Source organism: Calidris pugnax, unplaced genomic scaffold, assembly GCF_001431845.1.
Source record: "Calidris pugnax isolate Ruff unplaced genomic scaffold, ASM143184v1 scaffold269, whole genome shotgun sequence".
Lineage (NCBI taxonomy): Eukaryota > Metazoa > Chordata > Aves > Charadriiformes > Scolopacidae > Calidris > Calidris pugnax.
The window spans coordinates 1,906,602-1,930,928 of NW_015091347.1; the positions used below are offsets into that span (position 1 = coordinate 1,906,602).

At 41.8% G+C, this 24,327-nt stretch overlaps 1 protein-coding gene across 2 annotated transcripts in view; it reads left to right on the top strand.

Moving 5' to 3' along the window:
- Window positions 1-24,327, top strand: part of PKNOX2 (PBX/knotted 1 homeobox 2) — an 83,032-nt gene that overhangs the window by 52,811 nt on the left and 5,894 nt on the right. For both annotated transcript variants that reach the window (XM_014961063.1, XM_014961064.1), the window contains exons 4-9: window positions 125-233; window positions 5,747-5,886; window positions 10,102-10,273; window positions 13,459-13,647; window positions 22,634-22,766; window positions 22,844-22,941. In XM_014961063.1, the coding sequence (XP_014816549.1) occupies window positions 150-233; window positions 5,747-5,886; window positions 10,102-10,273; window positions 13,459-13,647; window positions 22,634-22,766; window positions 22,844-22,941 (816 nt within the window). In that variant the 5' untranslated portion in view covers window positions 125-149. The remainder of the gene's footprint in view (window positions 1-124; window positions 234-5,746; window positions 5,887-10,101; window positions 10,274-13,458; window positions 13,648-22,633; window positions 22,767-22,843; window positions 22,942-24,327) is intronic.

Genomic DNA, 24,327 nt, shown 5'->3' on the forward strand with positions numbered 1-24,327 from the left:
CGCTGTGCTGGTTTGCCCATGCGAGGAACGTCACCTCTCCTTTCTGTCCCTTTGGTTTTCCTTTATGAGGGGTTTTCTGGGGGGCAGATTCCCCTTAATCCAGCAGCATTTCTCCCACCCGCAGGTTCTCAATGTGACTCCCACCCAGGATGCACCATGTCTCCCCAGCACCAGCTCTGACGATGATGGCCACCCAGACAGTGCCCCCTCCTCCTTACCAAGACACACCACAGGTGAGTGTCCACCAGCACCCATGGGTTCCTCCAGACCCCTTGCAACCCCAACTCCCACATTAATTACTCTGCCTTCTTAAATAATGACCATTACAAAGTATTTTACCTCAAACCGTTCATATCAGAGGCAGAAATTAATACCCCCCTTGATACAATCTCCAGGATTGCAGGATTCTGGGACAAACAATAAGGATTTTTCCCCTTTCTGGCTTATTTTGGGCTTGTGGTGTCTTCTTGGAAAGCCAACGCAGTGGGGTGTTTGCAGCAAGGACGTTAACGAGTTGGAAAAATGAGATGTCTGGCTAAACCAGGGAGGGTTTAGCCATAGGAATGGCCTTTTGATTTATTTTTATGGCATTTTTTGGCAAGCTGTGGCAGAGGGAAAATAAGACTTCATCTAAAATGTTGCTCTAAGGGGTTGAATAACTTTTCCGAGCATCGTTACTGAGTTACATTATTTTAAGAAGAGGATTTTGTCCAAGAGAAACTCTACTAGAGCACCCCAATGGGCTGGACCTGGGGGTTGAGGTTGGATTTCAGAGACGGTCTCATGCCTGGAAGTTGATCCTGTGATTTTTTGGGAGGCAAATTCACATCACGTTTCCACTGTCCCAGCTGGGGATGATCTGAATAGAGTGCTGAATTGGCTCTGCACTCAAAGCAGCTTTTTCGGGGGTTCGTATAGGAAATTTTGAGATTTCCCCCCCTGCATATCTTGTCTGCAAAAGTAGAAATATCTCCCCTCCCAGAAAAAAAAAAAAAAAGTCAAACTTGCTCTCTGCAATCAGAAATAAATAAATCGACTTTTCTGCCCCCCCACCCGAAGCCACCTGAGTCTCCTTTCCACTTGTCTCCTTTGGTGGGAAAAGGTCACTTGTCACAAACGACACCTTGGTAGGGTTTTTATGTCTCCTCCAACTTCTGTGTCATCATTTGCTTGCTTCACTGCTCCGCTCCGAGAGGAGCTTTTTCAATTTTTTTTTTTTTCCTTCCCTGCATCGAAAAATGCCGCCTTTCTTGCTTATGCAGCAGGGAGTCGCGACACCGTTTTAGTTTGAATGGGCAATTTGAGGGACTCTTAAAATAGCGGAGATTTTCTGCAGCATTGCACAGAGATGTCCCCCCTACCTTCCCCATCTCTGTCCCTTATCTGCTCCCCATTTTAATGCATTGAATTTTGGGGACCCTGGGGAGCATCGTTGCTCCCCTCCTTTTTTTTTCCCTATTGAGGGGGTTGCTCAAGCGTTTTTCTTTGGTTTAGTGAGTTTGGAGAAAAAATTGCAGCCAAGAGTTGCTTTTTTCGACCCAATGCATTGAGTGCTCTGAGCTTTTCACCTGAAGATTTGGGATTTCTAGGGTTTGGAAAAGCAAATTGCACAAATTTCCTCTCCCCAAAGACAACAAAAAGATGGAGAGGATCAGTGATAAATAAAAAAATACCAATTATTAGAGCTACAACCAGTTCCTCATCATCAAAGGGGTCATTCTGGGGAGAAAAATGCTTAAAAAGGGGTTTGGGGGAACTTTGCATTAATATTTTACTGCAGAGGCTGTGCTAGGGATCACCCTCACTGTCAGAAATGTGCAAAAATGAAGCAAAAATGATAGTAAAAGCTACCTTTTGGATGAAAAAAAAAGCTTCAGTAATCACCTGGAACTGCAAAAGGGAGCACTGTTTATACCGAGCAAGATCACGCTTGCTGAGCAACTCTACTTGTTGAAAATGAAAGAATCTACATAAAACCGCATATTTTTCCAGAATAAATTAAAAGAAAAAGCCACGGGAAAGTTCAACCATTTCATTATCAAAGTTAACAAAAAGAGGTTATTTTAAAAATAGGTATTGTCAACACCAAAAGTGATGCAAACAGCTTTGCCCCCCCAAAAAAAGTGATTTTTACCTGTTTACATCAGGGAGAAAAATGAAAAAAACCATAAACTTTTATCTATTTATTTACCTATTATATATTTTTTTAAAACTGTTAAAAATTAGTCAGAGAAGTTGATTCTTCAGCGTTATCAGCACAGAAAGCAATAAAAGCAGCTTTTCCTCCCCCAAAATGCTTTTTAGATGGTTAAATGAGGGACAAAAATGGAAAATTATAAATGTATGATTTTTCAATTCTAAAAATATATTTTTTTAAAATCATAGATTAAAAATTGGGTGGAAATGTTGATTTTTCACTAGTATCAATGAAACCTCCCTACTCCTGCCGTCCTCAGCACGTTTTGGGGCTCAAAACTATTGTTTTCAGCATGTGCAATGGTGGTACAGAAATTTCACTGTGAAATGCTAAGGAATAGGGTAAAAATTGCTGATTTTGGCCATTTTTCTTGCCCTGAAGACCTTCACCATCGTTGCTCTCTAGAGTTGCTGTACTTGGCCAAAGTCTTCAAAAAAACCCTAAAGCAGGAGGGATTATTGCGTGGTGAGCAGCTGCTAAATCCAGCAAAGGATTTTCTTCCTAAACAAGTGAAAAAAACCAGAAATATCATATAAAAAGGAATATAACTGGGAGGTGTTGCGCATCATGGAGCAAGTGACACCTCAAAAGTCTCTACATTACTCAGGAGTCTTGCAAAAACATGGTGATTTAAAATTTTTTTCCCTTTTTTTTACATTTTATTTTTACCTGTTTTAAACTTATTTTTAACATAATTATTTTACATTTTAATGTATTTTTACATATTTTTACAAAATTGTACATAACTATTTTACAGATTTTAAATCATTTCAAAACTTTTTAAATATATGGTTTTTTTACAATTTTTAACATAATTTTCTGTAAACGTTCTTTCAACTTTTTTTTCAAGTTTTTTTTTTTTTAAACTTTTTAGTTCCCTCCTGCAACTCCTTTTGGTCATTTTCTGAAAAAAAAATAAAATAAAATACCCAAGCAAAAATCCCCGCCTACATTTTTTTTCAATGCCTGCAACTTTCATACCCAAATCCAGCCTCTTTCCCCCCATACTTTCCCATTCCCCACTGCCGACACTCATGCTCCTGAGCCAGAAACCTGCTGCCTCTTTCGTCCTTTCCCATCCCCACCTGCTCCCTGTAAAGCCGTTTTTGGCTGCATTTTTTTACTTCCTCCCCCTATCCAGCTGCAAATACTCACATCTGAGCATCCTCTTGCTTCTTTTTCTGCTGACTTGGGATTATTTTTATTTATTTTTTATTATTTTCTTTAGTCCAAGGTGAGGTAATGGCTTTGAAACAGCCACAGAGGAGGCTTTTTTTTTTGGGTAATAGCCCAATTAGTTGCAGACTTGGCTGGAAACAGCGAACTTGGCAGGGTTTTGGGGCTTCGGCATCCCGGTAAATGAGTGTGATGAGGGGAAAAAAAAATAAAAAAGGAAAATAAAAAGGGGGAAATGCCATTTTCCTACCAAAAAAGGTAATTTTAAAGGACATAATAGGGAGACAAAGAGGGAAAAAAGAGGAAGAGGATGGGGAGATCCTCAGTGGTGTGCCTGGAGCATCCCAAAATCTGCTTGCATTTTGGTTTTAGATAAAAAATGGTGTGGGGGGAAGAGAAATCCGAAGTGCTGGGATAGGAACCCCAGATTTTCAATAGTTTATTTAGCACCCAGGAAGGAAAGAGGAATGGAAATCAAACTCTGGGTTGAGAGAGGCAGAAATTAAATGACACCGGGTGAATTTACAGGTGCCGGGGCCAAACTTTGGAGTTATGAACAATAAAGGAGATTTAAAAAAAAAAAAAAAGCACCATATCAGCAGGAAAAGGTCAGGTAGGAGATATTAAAGTCAAATATTTTAAAAGCAAAAAGTGTGGAGGTTTTGGCCTGACTCGGGTTTATGCTGCTTTTAAGGGAGGTGAGAAATCTGCTTTCTTCATGACAAGAACCTGAGTGTAAGGGTGGGTTCAGCTGGAGAAGACCGTGGGCATGTACCTGTATACACATATGTATTTTTATATATATATGTGTATGTATACATATTTATATATATAAAAGCATTTTATTTCTATAAACACAGAACTACATTAGTTAGACAAATAATATATAGAGATAATCTATATATATATATAATATCTAATAATACATATCTCTCTATCTAATAATATATAGAGATAATCTACTTATATATAAGTAATAATAACTAAACACAGAAATGAATATATATTAGACAAATAAATACATTTTATATATGATACTTAGCAAGAGGCAGAGGCTTCCTTTTGCTACCAAGCTCAAGGTAGGATTGAAGATCTACCAGTAAAAACAGGCAAATGCTAATTTTTTACAACATTTCCACCCCAGAGCAGGTGAAACATCCACTTTACAATAATTTTCCACAGAGATTTTGAGCTAAGACCACTGGATTTGGGGGATTTGAAGGTGTTGCTGGTGCATTTGAACCCAATTAGATTGAAATTCTCCCTGAATTTTTTGTTTTAACTGAATCTTATGAAGATCAAGCAATGGGTTGCATGGCATATGTTGGACCTGTCTGTAGCCCGCCAGCAAATAATTCTGATTTCTTTAGTGCAATTGTTATTTTTAAGTGGAAATTGCCCCTAAATATGTGCAATCCTGTACACGTGGGGATGGCAGTTTTGGGGGTGATGCTGGAAGGATGTGCAGTGATTTGCTCATCTGAAACACATATATTTAACTAAAATAATTGACTTTTTTTTAAAAAAGCAGCATGATTTCTCACACGGCAGATGTAGTTTTCCAGCCCTGGCATATTGCAATTCTTGTCACAGCATCAGGGCTAAAGATGGGTGTTTTGGGCAAGGGCAAAAAAAACCCAATAATTTTTTTTTTGTTGTTGGCTGGCTTCTCGCCAGGCTGAAATGACTCAGCCCTGGGCTTGGCGAGTTGGAAGGGGCTCGTGTCATTTTGGAAGGAAGTTTAAAATGCCTGTGTGTCTAGACAATAATACCTGCTTTGAAAAAAAAAATTCTGGCAAACAGTAGCGTCACAGCTGATTTAATCTGGGACTTCTGCAAAGCATCCCTTAGGAAATTACCCCTCGCCTTCACTTTGCTGCTGGTGCAATAAGGATGTTGGGATTTTTATGTTTTTCCCCTGTGTTTTAACCAAGTAAAAAGTGGAGGAAAAGTGGGAAAACCTAATCTTGCTGTTTCAAGGTATTTTCAGCCCTCAACCCATCCCACTCCCAGCCCCGTCATGGGGCTGCCTCCTGAATTTTAAAAATCCAATGCAGAAGCCTGCAAAACTTGGCAGAAAAGTGCAACATTGGGACAATAAGAATGCCAGGATTTGTTTTTCTGTGTTTTCCCCAAGTAAAAGTGGGAAAAGCAAGGGGAAAGTGGGAAAACCCAATCTTGTTGTTCCTAGATAAACATGTTTTCACCCCTCAAGCCATCCCACTCCCGGCCCCATCACAGGGCTGCCTCCTCCTGAATTTTACAAATTTGATGCAAAACTCAGCGGCAAAGTGCAACAAACCCTGTTTGTGTTTTCTTCCTTCTTTTTTTTTCCTTTCCCCTTTCCTATGTTTTTTTTCCCCCCTCTCCCAGATGACGGCCACAGCCCAGCAGCCCACCAAGGCACAGCCCGTCCATCTCGCCACACCGGCGGCGGCCCCCAACGCACCGGTACCCACCGCGGCCACCGACCCCCAGGCACAACTGGAGGCCGACAAGCGAGCCGTCTACAGGTGATGCAAGCTAATAGCAGTGTGCATTAATTCATTAATGGCTGCCCTAATGAACACAGTGTTTCATTATCATGACGCGTTATTCATGCGTTGATCCAGCGCTGCATTCGTTAATGCATTGGTTGATGCATCAATCCCTTGATGTATTGTCATGCATCAAATCATTGCACTGTTATAATGCATTATTAATTGCTATTATTCTAACGCATTAATTAGCACTCAGGAATGGGGAGATTAGCAATTAACTCCTTTTTAGCAATAACTACATATAATAGTGCATGGTGGTGGAGCTCCTTCGTGGACCTCGTTCTGCAGCATCTCTCCTCCCTCCATAACATTCACCCCCAAAAAACCAAATTAGCCTTTTTTTTTTTTTTGGCAAAACCGTGGAATTTGGGGCCAAAAAGTCACCCAGAAGGAGTAAAGTCACAGATGAACCAGAAATGTGTGGTTCATGCATCCATATAGGGTGAAGACAGCAACAAGCGTGGGATGGATGACCCCCTCTGGTCTCCTTTTTTTTTACTTTTGAGATAATAATATATATTTCTGCAGTAATGTTATCATATAATTGTAATAAGTAACATTATAATTATGTAAATAGTATAATTATGTAAGTAATCTGTAATTATATAAGTGATATGTAATTATTTACAATATTGTATACAGTAATGATGTAACAGTAACGTATAATATAATTAGGATTAAGGTTTAAGGTTAAAAATTAATCTTAATTTTAATTAACCTTAACCATTAATGGCCAGGACCACGGGGGCTTGTGAACCAAAAAAGTGCAGCTTGGAAGTGGAGGAATTAAAATATCTTGACTCCAAATATTCAAATGTAATGAGTCTGAAAGGTCTGGAAAGGCAGATGAAGGCGTGGAATAAACCCACCAGTTTCCCAGGAAAACGCAAAGGATTTTTCACAGCAGGTCTCAAGATTTTCTGCAATGATGGAAATAGTTTTTCCAAGGCAAAAGAGGTCATTCAAGAAAAAAACCCAACTTTTCTTTGCACTGCTGCGAGGATTTTTGCAGCATACATGGGATAAAGAAAACCAAAGAAACCCTTTGGAGTTTTTACAGCCTTCATTTGAAGGTCAGAAAAATGCCAGAAGTATCTTTTTGGAGATATTTATCACCCAGAAAAGTGGGGAAGAAATTATTGGCTGGTCCCATGCGTGGACTTGGTTGCCCAAACCTGGATGCTCATTTTTGGATACCAGTCCAAACTACCCCACAAATATATTTTTATTTCTAAAACCACAGCCAATGAGCATTTTTTGGCTGCATTGAAGTGGTCAGTATGAATTGTGTGTATGTCATGAGCTATCAAATGCACACAGGGGGGGTTTTAGCCCTCCTTTCACCCACCCAAAATGATGATTTTTTGTTAATTTTCAATAATTGTGCCAAGGCAGAAGGCATCAGCTGTAAGCATTGGTCGATCAACCTGGAGGGAAATCGCTGGGAAAATGCAATGGGAAATATAAGAACCGCCAGACAAGTCGCCCTGCCGGGTTTTATGCTCTAGCAGGAGGTTTATCACCCATAAAAAAAATAGAAAAAAAAGAAAAAAAAAAGGAAAAAAATTCATCTTCCCCCTCCCTGCTTGGCGTGGGAGCATCTTCACCGGGACTGGTCCAGCAGCATCATGTCTCTGCTGCAATTTTTTTTCCAGCTAAAGTATTTTATTCACTTTATCAACAGTGGGGCTGGGAATTCCCGACGGATTTTGGACCAGTGAAGATGATGCTCCCACGGGAACCAATGCTTAAACCACCCCAGCACCTCAAACTGGATTTTTCCAAGTAGGAAACAGATGGATTTCTTTGTATTAAGTTTATTTTCTATTTTATTTTATTTTTTGGAGAAGGGTAAAAAAAAAAAGTATGTTGTGATGTGCCCACAGTGCTGCCAACCACCAGCTTGCAGGCTGGAGGTGCAAAATTAGGCCATTAGAGGAATTAATTTCTCTTTATTAGCCCGTGTCAAATCCTTTTTATTGGTGGCTGTGAACGACCTCTCTCCTGCAGGAAAATGTCAGGGTGGGTTCAGCCCTTTTATTTGGAGGATTCTCGAGAAAAAAAAAAAAAAAAAGGTTGTTTTTTGCAAAACCACATTCAGCAAAAACTGATTTTTCCACCCCAAAACTCTTCCTTGTGCCAGAGGGGTGGCTTTCTGCCTCCATAATACTTGTGATGGGTAAAATTCTCCTGTTTCCCTGTGCATCCAGATATCTGTCGATTCCCCCCCTCTAAATTTCATAGCAAGGATGGGCTCTGGCTCTCGATTTTCATGCCACTGGAAGGATGGAAATGAAGAATATGGCATTTAATTTTTGCATGCAAAAAGAAAAAAAGTTGCAACAACAATTCAGTATACAGCTTGTGGCAGAACCCCAGATTTCACTGCTTCTCAACACTGTGCTCAGCCAGGGGCCTCAGTGCTCTCCCTTAACCCATCCTTGGGGGTTTTGCACCTCCCCCTTGTTTTTTTATTTTATTATTATTTTATTTTATATTTTTTTTGTTTGGTTGGTTTATTTTGCTTTGTTTGGGGTTTTTTTGTTTCATTTTATTTCTTATTTAGCTATGAAGTTTACCTTATTTTTAAATTATTTTGTTTTATTTTGTTTTATTTTATTTATTTTATTTTCAACTGAAAGCAAACCATCCTCCTCTCAGCCACGTGCTTCCCCCTCCTCCTCCCTGCCAGTGCTCCAAGACATTCAGGGGGTTCAATAGCAGCGCTGCCCCAATTATTAATACTGAGAAGTGCAGGGTGATGCCAGTAATTCTCTTAATCCCTCTTGGATTGATGCAACCCCTCAAAGCAAAAGGGCTACAAATTGCTCAGGGGCTGCAATTTCCTCCCACCCCCCAAAAAAACCCAACCCAACCCCGTCCTTGGGGTAATTCCGTGCCGTTGCTCCTAATGGATGGAGTGGCTCTGGAAATGGCAGCGGGCACCTGCCGCGGAGCCGCCACTTCCTAAGTCCCAATAATTCAGCCCGCGCCTGGAATTTGCCTTTCATATCCCTTGGCTAAGCCCTGGGGGCTGCCGAAATTATGAAATTATTTCCCTCTGCCTTGGTTCTCCGCTCCAGCCTCAGCGAATCTTGCATTAAACCCGGATCAGGACAGATTAAACTATAATATGCTGCGGTATTAGCAGCTGCAAATGAAGACTTAGCCGAGGGGTTTAACCCCTTCGCCTGACTCTGACTTGGAAAAGACCAGCAGGAAGGGATTCATAATCATCCTCTGGACCATCTTTTGGTGAAAAATTGGTGGAGCAAATCCCAATCCGCTGAGATAACTGGAGTGCTGTGGGAGACCAACCGTGGAGCAGCATTTTGCATTCTCACCTGAAAGACTCTGTAAATACTTTTTTTTTTTTAATAGTCATTATTAATTTGCACAGCTGGAGAGGCTGATTGAGGTTTGAAATAGCTTGTGGTCTTCATCCCCTTCTTCTCCATGTACTTTGGTGTTGTATGTGTATTTGCATTTTTAATTACATTGCTTTGGCATCATCATTAAAACAAATTGGGGATTTGCAAGAATTGCAAGTTTGTTTTCTAATCATTAGAGCAAATCATGGTTTCGCGAGAAGAATTGCATATCTTTGCTTTCTAAGAGTCATATTGTGATAAGAAAGAAGTGGGATTTGACCCATCTTCATGGACAGACATGGATGTGCTTGACAGAGGTGCAGAGACCTCTTGTTGGAGGAGCAACCCATAGCAAGGTTGGTCCACAAGATGCTGCGGGCACATAGAAATACCAGCTCATCCCCATCTGGCATCACCAACCAAAAGAAACATTTTTGGGGTAAAATAATACCATCGATGAAGAGGTGCTGATGTTGATCCCCAAAATGCAAAGCCACCAGGACAGCAAGATGGTTCCAAGACAACCACACCAAAGCCAAACCTTTTAGCTCACGGCAAAACATTTTGGAAATGCTGGCTTTGGTGCAATGATGGAAAGCACCAAGATGTTGGGAGAAGTCATTGCCTGGTGGAGAAGATGGTGACTTTTGCAATTTTTAAGCTTTTTTGTTGTTGTCACTTCCAGCTGGCTTGGGAGTGAGGTTTGCACCACCAGGTTTTTGAAAGCTGGGAGGGACTGGATGAATGGTGTGGGGCAAAAATGGACATAGGAGGTAAAACAGTGGGCATTATGGGGGGTCTCCTTTGTCCTCTGCAGGCACCCTCTGTTTCCACTGCTGACTCTCCTCTTTGAGAAGTGCGAGCAGGCGACACAGGGCTCTGAGTGCATCACCTCTGCCAGCTTTGATGTCGACATCGAGAACTTCGTCCACCAGCAGGAGCAGGAGCACAAGCCCTTCTTCAGTGATGACCCTGAGCTGGACAACCTGGTAGAGGCGGCTGGGGCTTGGCAGATGGTTTTTGGGGGATGGGGAGAAGGTAGGGGGTGAGGAACAAATTATGGAGATCTACCATCTTGGGCAATGTCGTGGGGCTCCCTTTGTAGTGTTGACCATCTTGACAATATTCTCTGTGAGACCTTCTCCAGGACCTTCTCTGAAACCTTTTCCACAAGATCTCCTTTGAGAACATACCCCAGTGCAATCTTTGGCTAGTTTTGGCACACAAACACCATGGGGTAAATGTGCTTCCTGGAAATGATCAAGATCAGCAGCTGGTTTGTGCCCTGAAACTTGCCATTTCTGTAGGATGTCCTGCTCTTTGGTGCAACATGAAATAGTGTCTGCTTTCTTGTCTGGCACCATCTTGTTTCAAGTGTGATGGCAAGCTCTGCACTTGTCTTAGAAAAAAGGCGAAATAAGAGCTTTTTCCAAAAAGGATGATGCAGATCAGTGGTTTGGGACACTTTGGACCATTTTTGGTGGCTTCCCTGTCATAGCAACCCAAATTTCCTACCCTACAAGTTACTACAGGAAGGCATCTCAGAAAACTGCTCGGAATGGAGCTTTTGTCTTGCGGGGACCTCAGGAAACATCCCCAAATCCCATTACTTTCTTCAGAAAGCTTGTATGTGTGGTCTCCATGGCAAGCATGTGGGTGTATGCACCCTCCCAGAGCTCCACAAGCAGTTTTTAAGGTCAAAAGACGCAATTTAACCCACTTCTGATGATGCAAAGAGCAAAACACTTTCCCCAAGGGATGGTGTCCCCCCTGGGGTGTGTCGCAGAGGGATGTCCGTCCCAGAAAAGAAGCAAAATCAGGCAATTCACTGGCAGCTTTTTCCAAATATTGGAGATACCATATCAGTGAGCTTGCCCAAGAACCTGCAACTAAGGGAAGAAGAAGGAGTGATACTCATCCAAGTGCAAAAACGACCACGTTCCTAAAAATGTGAGGAACGGTTTCAAGACAGATTAAAATCCTGCCTCTTTTGTGGCCTGTTTCAGTTCATGGAGGAGAGTTTTGCAACATCCCTAAATCAAGAGTGGTTTAGCAGCTGGTGGAAAGCTTTCAAAAAAAATTGCAGGTTATGCAAAGCCCATTTATCAGTGTCTTTTAGCCAAGACCAGAAATTGCTTTGGGATGAACAGCCAGGAAAGCAACATTTTGGATTATTCCAGTTTTGGGACTGATTTTGCATTGAATGTTGAGGTGCACCAAAAAACCCCATTGCATTAAATTAGATAAAAATGGGTGCAATGACTTAGCAAGAGGAGAGAGATGAAGCCAGCTGAAGCTAAAAAAACATCTAAAGTTTTGGGGGAGGAAAATAAATTCCTACATATATCAAGGTGAGACAACTGCAGCAAATTTTAGTGCAGAAGATGTGTCCACAGAAGCTATTTTCACTGGGTTTTGGGTGGGTCTGCCAAAAAACCACACACCAGTCGTGCTTTTATGGCCATAAATGTCCTGCTTGGGAGCAACTCTTGATGCCAAGGTGAAATTTGACTGCAGAGATATGCGTCAATCCCATGGATGGCCTCACAGCACTGGATATGTTTATATTCATATATATTTTTTTCCCTATTTTTAGGACATAACTGTATGTATATTCTAATTTAATGCCCAAAACTTCAAAAGCCATCCAAAACCAGTCAGTGTGGTTGGCCTCCATCAAGGCACATGAGATGGTTAATGTGATGCTGAAGAAGGATCGCTCCTGTAGGTGGGAAGTACCAACTGGAGGGAATTTTGGATTAAAATGTCTTGCAATACTCAAAACTCAACATTTCCACCTGTTCCTGACCTGGCATTTTTTCCCTATTTACGTTGTCCTTTTTTGGGGGTTACTTTTTGAAGGGTTTTTTATTTTTTAAACACCACCAATTCCCCAGAAATAGGCAATGGCAAAGCAGGGATGAAAAGGCCAGAAGCATTAGATATCATTAGAATAAGAGTCATGTATTCCTCACCGCCGAGATGCACATAATTAGAAATTAGAAAAAGGTCAGATCTCACCATTATCAACTCAATCAGCTGCCGAGTGCCACACAGTCAATTAATTCAGCATCTGTATTTTTTACAACCCCGCGCACGTACACCGTCGGACTGTAACTCTTTATCTGGACAGATATACGGCGCAGCGGAGCAGGGACATAAAATGAGACCCTAAGCAAATGAGCTGAGATAATTGAGAGATTTATTTTTTATACATATATGTGTCAGGTCTTCTTGCCTTTGCCCTTGAATATTGACTTTCATGGCCGTTGAGCTCTGGGAGGATGCAGAGAGTCGGGGCACAATGCCTCCACCTTGTGCTTTGCCTGCGCCAGCCATGGAGGAGGAAAGAAAAAAAGGAGGAAAAAAGTGAAAAAAAGCAAAAAAAAATCAATAAAAAAGGATTTTTTTCTAGCCACAACCCATCATCCCTGTTGTTTGCCAACCAAAAATTGACTTTCTCCATTGTGGAGCCACCACCCAAGTTTGGCCCTGGATTTTTTCGGGATGTTTCCCAACCATGGCGACTCGCAGTTTGTAAAGATGACCACTAAAATTTGCAAGTTAAAAACAGCCTTTGAAATGCAAAGACGCTTTGTTACATAAAACTGGATTTATTGCCCTGGAGTGAATAGCTCAAATTTTATATATTATGCAAGATTTCAAACAGTGGCTGTAAAACTTAAGGTTTCGGCTTGGTGAGAGGAATGTTTTATGTGTAAATTTTTTAACATTTATGGGGTATGTTTTAATGAGGCCCAGGCTTTGCACCGGCAACAGCTTACGGCAGAGTTGCAGCCCCATAATCTTGTTAGAAGAAGTGGCCTCTGGAGAATAACCAAACACTTTTCAACATCCAGGACTTTGGCTTGGACTTTTTTGGGGCACAGGGAGCACTTCCCATTAAGGCAATGGCAATTCTGGGGGAATTTTTGCCTCTTGAGATTTTAGAGGTTTGATTGATGGGGAGGGAAAAGAAATGCAGAGGTGCAGAGTGATGGACTCTTTGGATGAGGATATTGATTTTTTGGGCTTTTTTTGATGTGCCAAGAAAGGAAATGCATTTAATTGTACTGTAGGGATTGGTTCCAGGTTAGATTTTGGGTGAGAATATTTTTTCTGATGTGTCCAGAAAAAAATTATTTTAACTTTGCCATTGTGTGTCCTTGCATAGATGGTGAAGGCGATCCAGGTGCTGCGCATCCACCTCCTGGAGCTGGAGAAGGTCAATGAGTTGTGCAAGGACTTTTGCAACCGCTATATCACCTGCCTCAAAACCAAGATGCACAGCGACAACCTACTCAGGAATGACCTGGGGGGGCCCTACTCCCCCAACCCCTCCTCCATCAGCCTCCACCCCCAGGTAACGGCTTAAAAATCAGCTGTAATCACCATTGATTGCCCAACAGGTGAGTTGGGCCAAAGAAGCTTGAGGGTTGCTCTACAACTCTTGTGGCCTCCTGGAAGTTCATCAAAATCCATCCCCAGTTAAGGAAAATAATTACAAACACACACACACACACACACCCCCCCGTATCTTGCTCATATGGCACAATAAATGAAGCTTCAGTGATTTTTTTTCTATTTTTTAATTTTTTTTTTCATGGGTTGGGCAGAGCTGCAACCACAACATTTGTGTCTCTGTAAAAGGGATAGATGAGGACTTCTAAACTTTTACAGGGCAGCAATGAAAAGTGAGGGGAGGAGTTGCAGAAGCCATGCAATCGCATGGGAAAATGGACACGAAATTTGCATTTTTTCATGAAAAAATACTGTTTGTTGGTGGAAGGGACCTTGATTTTCTCCACTTCTTCCTCTCTCCCTCTTGTCTTTGTTTCAAAGCAGCTCAGTAGATTTTTGGGTCTCAGATAATCTTTTTTTGGCTTTGCTGATCCTTTTTTTGCCCAGGCACATCTTGCAGTTCTCCCCCAGCATGATCAACATTCCCACCTTGCCTTTTTTGGGGCATAATTTGGGTTTTAGCTGTGAGAAGGGAACATTTGGTGCCATAAGCACAGTGCGAAAGTACAAGGAGATGCCCAAGAATTGCAGAAATATTGACTGAAATGGCCAAACCAAGCTCACCTTGGTGGCTTCTGAGGCAAAATAAGGGATTGTAACTTAGTATTTGGAAAAAAAGTTACCCATTTGCAGTGTAGGGAATAAAAGTTGGCTGGTTGCATCCCAAAAAACTTCCTTGATGCAATATTGCGTGTCTGTTGTGGCCTAGGCCCCAGTGGCCAATTACAGAGGACAGATGCTCTCCCCCTACTTCTCACTCCAAGGAGAAGAGATAAAGAGATTTACGAGTTTAGAAGGAACTAAACTACTTCAATGAAATATTAATAATAAAAGAAAAAGAAAATAATGAAGTAGTTACGATATATACAAAACCATATCAAGCTCCCAGGATGATGTCACCAGCAGGCACTGGGGAAGTCCCAGACTGGACTCAGCGATGGATGGGAACTGGATTCCAGCTCTAGAGTCAGGAACACAAGGATCGGCATCAAAGGCAAGCGAATGGACAGAGTCCTCCTTGGACGTTGGCCATTGAAGAAAGAGGGACTGATCCCTCTGATCCCTCAGCTTTTATACTGAGCATGGGGCAGATGGGATGGAATACCCTGTTGGTCAGTTTTGGGTCACCTCTTCTGTCCGCTCCTCCCTGCAGGTAGGGCTCCTGTACACTCTTCCGTTTCCGACCCTCCAGCACGGCAAAGAACAAAGTGAGCCGGCAGTGGTTACAGTGATAAGTATAAGCAAGAGCCTCTCTGCACACCATTCCGTGGTGTGAAGTATAAACATTGGTCTTATCACTCTGAGAATGAACATTTTTCTGCACGATACACTGTTAATTTCAGAGAGTTAGAAGAGTTCTTCAGAAGAGTTAGAGAACTGAGAAGTAAAATTACTGAACAGAAAGTTAGTTCTGTTTTACCTCGAACCAGGACAATGTCCCTTCGGGGTTTTTCTCTCTCATTGGGATTGCACAATCCCACCATAAATAACTGCAGCCAACCCAGAATAACCCAGGCAGCTCTTGGGATTCTCCCCCAAAAAGGAGGGGGCTTTATAGTGCATTTGTAGGGTGGTGGAAAGGAAAAAAAAGGTCATTTTTAGCCACTCAGCAGGAAGTGGCTAAGAAGTGCAGAGTTTGAAGCTCCCAACACAATGCTTGCGGCACAGCATGGGGAGGGAAAAGCCCCCCGAGAAGTTTTATTTCTTATTTGGGTTTCCTGAAAGCACCAAACCACTTAATCATTTATCTAAAAAAACCCGTCCTCTCTCTATTTTCTAATAATCTATAGAAATGGACTTATTATCCCTTCACTGCTTTATGGTAGCATTCCTTATGATCAAAATTAGCAAGACACTTGCATAAAAGAGAACAATAATTGCTCAACGAGCATCTCGTTTGTAATTTATTAGTTTCTATTATTGTGCGTCGCCATGGCAACCGCTCACATCCCGGGTGATGAGAGAGATGTTAGATATGAGCCGATGAAGCTCCCGGTCCCAGCAAATGGAGATGCACGTTTTTTATCAGTAATTTTCATGAAAATAATAAGTGAGGGAGTTAATGAGATGGAAAGCCGTCCTGTGGCTATTGTGATTTTTTTTTCCTCTTTTCCTTTTTTTTTTTTAAAGTGTTGATCTAATTAGAATGCATTGGTCAGGAAAAGTAATGAGGATTTAGTGCCTCACAAAGAGGTGGGGATCGTATCAGAAAATTAGCACAAGTCTTTGGAAAATAATCAGGCCCATGGAGAGGTTACCAAGTGCCTCTGATTCCTGCAAACCTGGAGCTGCTGATGTTTCCCTCCTGGGCAAGACTTGAAAGTTGAGAAATTCAAGTGAGGATTTGGAGACAGTTGTTTATTTAAAATGGGAATGCACCCACGAAAAACCCAACTGGAGGGAAAATGCTGGCCCAGCAACAAAGGCATTTTCAGCTGGAGCCAAAATATTAACGGTGATAGACCAGAAGGAGCCACCATCTCATGTGGCCATTGGATGAGGATAATAATACAATGGCAATTTTTTTTCTAATTGACCAACTAAGCAATGACAATTGCGTCAATTCATTGAGTATACTTGAGTTTGCGTGGATAAGACTTAAAAAACTGGGTGGAAATACTCTATATCCATCAGTTGGGTTTGAAAGGCTGGGGATACTCCAGAATGCTGAAGAACCACGGGATCAATGTTTGAAAAGCAGCAAGTGGGATGATTTCATTAATTATTGTCCTATTAAACTTACACTGAGGACAGATAAAACAGCTAAGGGGCACTAATTTAGGAATTTAAAAAAATCTAAATAATGGAAATGTGATTAATATCAGTGAACGAGGTTTCTCAGGGTATGGGAGGGGCATTGATCATTTTATAAGCAGATACACCAGGTTGGTCATGAAAGCAAAATAGTTCAATTATTTGTAAACTTTTTTACCATGAGACAGCCTGCTTAAAAAACTATGGATATGCAAGAACAAGGATGTCAACCAAAACTAAGAAAACAATGTCCAAAGCTGTCAAAATGTCATCACAGAAGAATCATGGTTGGATTTCCCTGTGTATCCACGGCCCTTGGCTTGGTGTTATTTGTGCTTTCTAAGATGAAAAATGTAAGATTCTGGAAATGAAAAAATGCCTGGAGGTGGTGAGAGAGCACCCAAACAAGTGTTTCGACTTTTGGTGAAATCTTCTAATGTTGCCAAGTCTAGAGATGACTGCTGGAATTGGCCAAGTTTGGGTGAAAAGTTGGGTTTTTTCCTGTGTGGTGAGCTGTCCTTGAATCTTTGTTACCTTACAGACATTTTTCTACATGGTTTTCTCCATTGCTTTCTCATTTTGTGCTTCGCTTTGTTTTGTGGAGGAGTTTTGGCTTCTTTGGTCTGCAAGTTCACCAAGCTGTTCCCCGTCTTCCATTTTTCTTTGTGGTTTATCACTTCGCTTCATTCCTCTCCCTTCACTCCTTACTGGACCCTTTTTACCTCCTTCCCTTCATTTAATGCATATTTTTTGAGTTTTTCAGACAAGGATAGGAGAGGGGACGTGCTTGTTGCATATGGGGGGAGAAGAAGTCAATTTAACCCAACACTTAATCAGTTCACCTTTCCTTCAACATCAAAGTGGTCCTCGCTGCTCTCCAGTTGACTTCACTTGCAAGAAAAAAACCACCACAACGTCAATCACATTTGGAATCACAACACTGCCAGGGACATTTAAATTAGATTGAATTACATCAAATATTGCAGTTTTCAGCTCTCATTTTGAGTGAGAATTGCAGCAGATTGGCAATGGGCATTTTTAGGACAGCATTTCTTCTTCTCAAATTCCTTCTCCATCTTGTTGGTGGTTGGAGGCTGCCAGTTGGGTGGGCTTGACAGTACTTCTCTGTATAGAGCTGAATTTATCCAGGTTTGCCCTGTGGACAAGCCTGGATTTTTCTGTTATTTAAAGCCAGCTTTTTCTCTTCTCCATCCATCCGCTCATCCATCCATGGAGGAGCCTTACAAATATGCTTACGTGAGTTTGAGTTTGGCCAACTCTTTCTTGGCAAACTCATGTGTTTTTTTTCTCCAACTAAACCCAATTTTCCCCAGCTTTTCTCAAGCACAAATGTCACAAAGTTAGGATGAAACAGAATTTTTTATGCATTTATGCCACAGAAAAATAAATTGCTGTATCATGAAGCACAAGGAGGAGGAGATCAGCTCAAGCAGTACTGAATTTTAGCACTTATTTACACCTGGTTTTTGACACTTGCCTTATTGTAAGAAGGGGGTTTTATGCAATGCAATATGTACCAGGTTTTTTTTTTCTTAAAGTGACTTTTAATTCAGAGAAGCTGTGTTTGCCATAGAGCCACAGAAGGTCAGTGCTGAGATGTGGATCTGCAGAGACACCTAGTGATGCATTTTTTACAGTCAAGTTTCAAAATTGCCGGAAACATTTAAACTTCTTCGAGTCCTAAAATATAAAACATTTTCCATTGCAGCAAAATCGCTAGTGTAATATAATTTGGCTGGCATTTGTGATCCAAGGCAATTAGTATGCAAAATACATTTTTTAAATCTTCTTGGAGATATCTATATTTATTTTAAGGCAGAGCCTCCACTTCCATTGTGTCCCCTTGGTTTCACAGTGCTGTTGCAGAAACACCGTGAATTTCTTTCATATCTTTTTCTAATAATTACTGATATTCTACCTTTTTGGACAACACTGAGCTGGTGTTTTGGAACAGTTTCCTCTATGCCACCAAAAAAAATGCAATTTTTGTCATCATAAAATGCTGTTGAGAGTGGCTTTGACCAGTGTATCTGGAAATAGCAGTTTCATTTTCCCATTTTCCAATATCCTCAACTATTTCTTCCCAGTGCACTTCTAAAAATGGTCTTCTGGATCCCCTTCTTTTGGAAGAATCATGGGAAAACAAGACAAGAGAGGAAAGCTGGAGGTCCCCAGGCTGGTCCATGCCTCTGGTCGCCCCTAGCCGTATCTGACTGCTTTTTGAGGTTCTCCAGAGACCACATTCGGTTTAATATGAATATTTCACAGAATTGCATCCCTAAGAGCTATTTCACTAATTCCCTATTTCACTGCTTGCATCCCTAATTTCACAGAATTTCATCCCTAAGAGCAAAAAATCAGGCAAGGGAAGCAGGAGACCTGCATGGTTGAGCAGGGAGCTTCTGAAAAAGCTCAAGTGGAATAAGGAGGTTTGCAGTACATGGAAGAAGGGACTGACCACTTTGGAAGATTACAGGAATGCTGTTAGAGTATGCAGGGATTAAATGAGAAAAGCCAAGGCCTCCTTGGAATTAAACCTGGCAAGGGATGTCAAAGTCAACAAGAAGGGTTTCTTCAAGTATATTGGGGCAAAAGGAAAACTAGAGAAAATGTGGGCCTGCTGTTGAATGAGATGCGTGCCATGGTGACAGAGGATGCAGAGAAGGTGGAGTTACTGGATGCCTTCTTTGCTTCAGTTTTTACTGCTCAGGCCAGCCCTCAGGAGTCCCAGGCTTTGGAGAGAAAGTCTGGATGAAGGAAGACTTTTCCTTCGTTGAGGAAGATCAAGTTAGAGAACAGTTAAGTAAACTGGATATTTGCAAGACCATGGGTCCTGATGAGATGCACCCGCGAGTGCTGAGGAAGCTGGCAGAAGTCATTGCTGGGCTACTCTCCATCATTTTTGAAAGGTCCTGGAGAACAGGTGAGGTGCCTGATGACTGGACCGGGTAAACTACAGGCCAGTCAGCCTCACCTCCATCCCTGGAAAGATGATGGAATGGCTCATTCTGGGCATCATCTCAAAGCATCTGGAGGAAAAGAAAGCTATCAGAAGTAGTCAACATGGATTCACCAAGGGGACATCATGTCTGACTAACCTGATAGCCTTCTACGATGGCATGACTGGTTGAATAGATGAGGGGAGGGTAATGGATGTTGTCTACCTTGACTTCAGCAAGGCTTTTGACGCTGTTTCCCACAGCATCCTCATAGGTAAGCTTTAGGAAGTGTGGGTTAGATGAAAGGACAGTGAGGTGGATTGAAAACTGGCTGAAAGACAGAGCTCAGAGGGTTGTGATTAGTGGCACACAATCTAGTTGGAGATCCTTAACAAGTGGTGTTCCCCAGGAGTCAGTACTGGGTCCAGTCCTCTTCAATATATTCATCAATGACCTGGATGAAGGGATAGAGTTTGCTGATGATGCAAAACTGGGAGGGGTGGCTGACACACCAGAAGGCTGTGCCACCATGCAGCAAGACCTGGACACGCTGAAGAGTTAGACAGAGAGGAACCTGATGGAATTTAACGAGGGCAAATGTAAAGTGCTACACCTGGGGAGGAATAACCCCCTGTACCAGTACAGGTTGGGGCTGACCTGCTGGAAAGCAGCTCTGAGGAGAAAGACCTAGGAGTCCTGGTGGACAACAAGTTGACCATGAACCAGCAATGGGCCCTTGTGACCAAGAAGGCCAGTGGCATCCTGGGGTGCATCAAGAAGAGTGTGACCAGCAGGTGGAGGGAGGTCATCCTCCCCCTCTGCTCTGCCCTAGTGAGGCCCCATCTGGAGCACTGGGACCAGTTCTGGGCTCCCCAGTTCCAGAAAGGCAAGCAACTGCTGGAGAGGGGACAGCAAAGGGCAACAAAGATGATGAGGTGACTAAAACATCTCTCTTATGAGGAGAGGCTGAGGGACTTGGGTCTTTTTAGTCTGGAGAAGACTGAGGGGGGATCTGATCAATGGCTATAAATACTTAAAAAGGGGGTGTCAGGAAGATGGGGCTGGTCTTTTTTCAGTGGTGCCCAGTGACAGGACAAGAGGGAATGGCCACAAACTTGACCATAAGAAGTTCCATCTAAATATGAGGAGGAACTTTTTTCCTGTGAGGGTGGCAGAGCCCTGGCAGAGGCTGCCCAGGGAGGTGGTGGAGTCTTCGTCTCTGGAGGCATTCAAACCCCACCTGGACACGTTCCTGTGCAACCTGCTGTAGTTGGACCTGCTGTGGCGGGGGTTGGACTAGATGATCCCCAGAGGTCCCTTCCAACCCCATATCATCCTGTGATTCTGTGATTTCCACTGTGTTTGTTAGCCGATGCTTAGCAAAATCCAAGTCCAAGTGCATATAAAAGCAAACAATTTTTGCTTTCTGTATGCTGAGAAATCATCATTTTTCAAACTGAAAACCATTTTCCCCCAAAGGCTGGAGATGAGGAAAAGATATTTTAAAGAGTACAATTATTTTATAGTCATGTTTGCATTTTTTAAAGAATAATTTAGCTATGGAAAAGAATGTAAGTTGAAGCAAAAATTCATGGAAATTGCAGCAAAATTTCCAGACTAATAATATTCAGATCATCAACAGAGAGGACAGAAGTAACACACAGCAGAGGCAGCGATTACAATGGTTTGAGTTGGGCATCATGGGAGGGGAAAATGCAGCAAGGGATTTTAATAGCAAAAGCATATAGGGAAATTAGAGTTTATTCAGAACCATTGCGCAGGCAAAGCAGTGGTGAGTGATGGGGAAAAAGCTGATGGAAGCATGAATATAATTGGTAAAAAGCCAAAGAAAAAAAGGATCAAAAATGCCATTTTCCTCCCAACTATGGGAAATGCATCAACATGGACACAAAGGTACCCTAACTCCCCACTGAATGATGCACCTACATTATCTCTTGATGTAAAATTAATTGATTAATTCAAATTACCATCGCTATAGTTTCATTGCAGGGAAAAGAAGAGCTGTGGCTTTTCCAGTGACCACATATGTGTGGTCACGTTTTCCAGTGTCGTTGCATGTCACTATTTCAGACAAATCCTCTTTTCCTAAGCCAAGAAATAGGTTTATTGAAGAAATGCATCATAATGAAGGGAAATGGAATATAAAGGCGAAAAAAATCTCCTTTGTTGGCATTTTATTCAGCAGTTGAGATACCATAGAAGTGACGCAGAATGGGAAAATGGGTCGAAAAGGGGAAAAAATAATTTCATTGCAAGAAATGTTTATAGTTTTATTTCTATTGCAACTGGGCAAATCAGAGATAATATAGTTATCCTCATCTTATTCGAAATGATATTTTCCTAAATATTATTGGCATAATGCACAAAAATTCTACCCATCTGGGAGATAGTGCTACCTCACCCTGAAGTCCCCGATATCCTCAATCACAGCACCCTTCCCTTCCCTTCCCTTCCCTTCCCTTCCCAAAATGTTGCATTAAATACTCAAATAATCATCAAATTTGGGCTTTTCCCAATAGCTTCTAATGTGCCAATGCCACTCCAGAGCCGGGACTGATATTAAGATTACAATTCCCAGCTAAAAATAAAAGTCCACTTTTGCAAGAATTTGGCTTAAAGCTGCAAGGAATGACATAAAATTGGATTGTATTATTATTATTTTCATTATTTTACTATTATTCTGGCAAGGGAAAACTGTGGTGCTTGCCCCAGCTTTTAGCATCATCCAATTTCAGTCAAAGCACAAGAAAAATATAAATTTATAGAATAAAAGAAGACTGAAAAAAATCCTACTTCTCTATCACACTCTTTTTTTCTCTCCTTTTTCCTTATGGGAAATAGTGGCTGCACAAAGAAGACGAGTTTGGGGAAGATGCTAAGTGGGAGATTTGCAAAGCATAAATCCTTATTTTTCCACCTTTTCTTTCAATTGCAGTAAACTGAAAAATCCCCTTTCTGCTGTTTTGCTTGTTGAGCACCTAGAGAAAAAAAAAAAAAAAGCAACGGGGCATATTTGTTGGAGGGGGGAAAATTAAAACCTCATGTTCTCCTGCTGGATGTTAAAATTCACTGTTTCAGTGGTTTTTTCCACAGGAGATGCTGCAGAGCTCACCTGCACCACTGCCACCTGCTTCCAACCCTCCGCCGGGCATAGTGGTGCCAGCAGCCGCGCTGCCACCGGGCAACTTGGCCATGAGTGCCAGCAGCGGCTCACCCGCCGTGCCAGGTAGGGATCACAGAGAAGATGCTGAGGGTGGACAGAAATTTGGGGGTTTGGTACCCCCACAAGCCTTTTTTCCATAGGTGGAGCCTTGTACCAGCCTGTGACGATGGTGACATCACAGGGCCAGGTCCTAGCTCAAGCCATTGCCCCCGGTGCCCTGCAGATCCCCAACGCCCAGGTAAGATCTTCTCATCTCAAATTTCCGTTTTACTCAATATTTCGCACTGCTGCAGCAAGCAAAACCCCTATTTATCCATAAATTCAGCCCTTGGAGTATCCTACATTTTTAATTAGCCAGAAACATTAATTAAATTCAACTGCTGTGCACCTTTGGGGTACCTAACAAATTATAGTAATGCTTATATTATTGCTATATTATATAATATTATAATATATAAAATTTATTTTATATTATATTATATATGCTATATGATGTGATAGGCTGTGATACATATTATTACTATTATGTTCTGGATCTGGGATCACCGGCGTCACCTGTCTGGTACAGCAATCACAGCCCTCATATGGAAGACTCATTTTTTCCCTTGCTTTACGGATTTTGAGCTATTTTTTAGCTCTTTACTCTGGTTTTATTCCTTTTTTTTTGCAATTGCAATTAAGTATGCAGAGTTTCTCCCCATGGCTGCTTTCTTGCAATAAGGCAACAATTTGGGGTAGAAATGGATTTATAAGGGCAACTTGCTGTCCCTGTTGACCTGTGAGCTCTTCCAAACCCCCACACCTTAGGAATTTGGGAAAAAAACCATCAATTTCTGCTATGCTGCTCCCTGAGGGCAGATCAGCCAAAATGCCCCCATGCAAATATTTTTTCTGAAATGCCCTAATTTAATTGCAGGAGCTTCTTAAAAAGAACAATAAATGGCATTTTGGAAATGAGTGGCACCTCCCTGGCAGGTTTTATTGTCTGTGCAATGCTTTTTAAAATGTCTTTAATACCTCAGTGTCGCAGGCTTCAATCTTGCAGTGAAACCATCTGTGCTGGGAAAAACATGCACACAGGGAATATCAGGGCAGGGAGAGAGCCCTGGACAAGCACCTCTGGATGCTCTTCCTGCGTTGCCAGAATGATTTATTCAGCTGAAGCCCAGGGGAATCCCAGGGACCTGCTGGCCTGATGTTTAATTCATCCAGGAAAAGTGTTTGGATGAAGAGCTGGGGAAAAAAAATTTTAAAATCCCTTTTAACTCAAGCACTGAGATTTCAGTTCAGTTCCTGCAACCTCATTAAAACTTCTCTTGCAGCAAGACGTTTAATTTTATTTTTGGGGGGGAAAAAGCAAATTTTAGCTCAATGGGCAAGGTAGGAATCAGTTGGGTGAGGAAAACAGGTTTGCAAGGGGGTAATGAGTGGTGGGGTTGTAACCTCAGGTTTAGAAGGTCATCTTTTTTGAGGTTAGTTTATTTTTTTTAAGATAAAAGTGTTTTGCCCCTTATTCTCACATCAAATACAACACAGTCCCCAACTGTGCCAGAGCCACTGCACGGAGAAAAAGCCCGTTGCTCTTTGCAAAGCATTGGCAAAAAAACAGATATATTAAATAGAG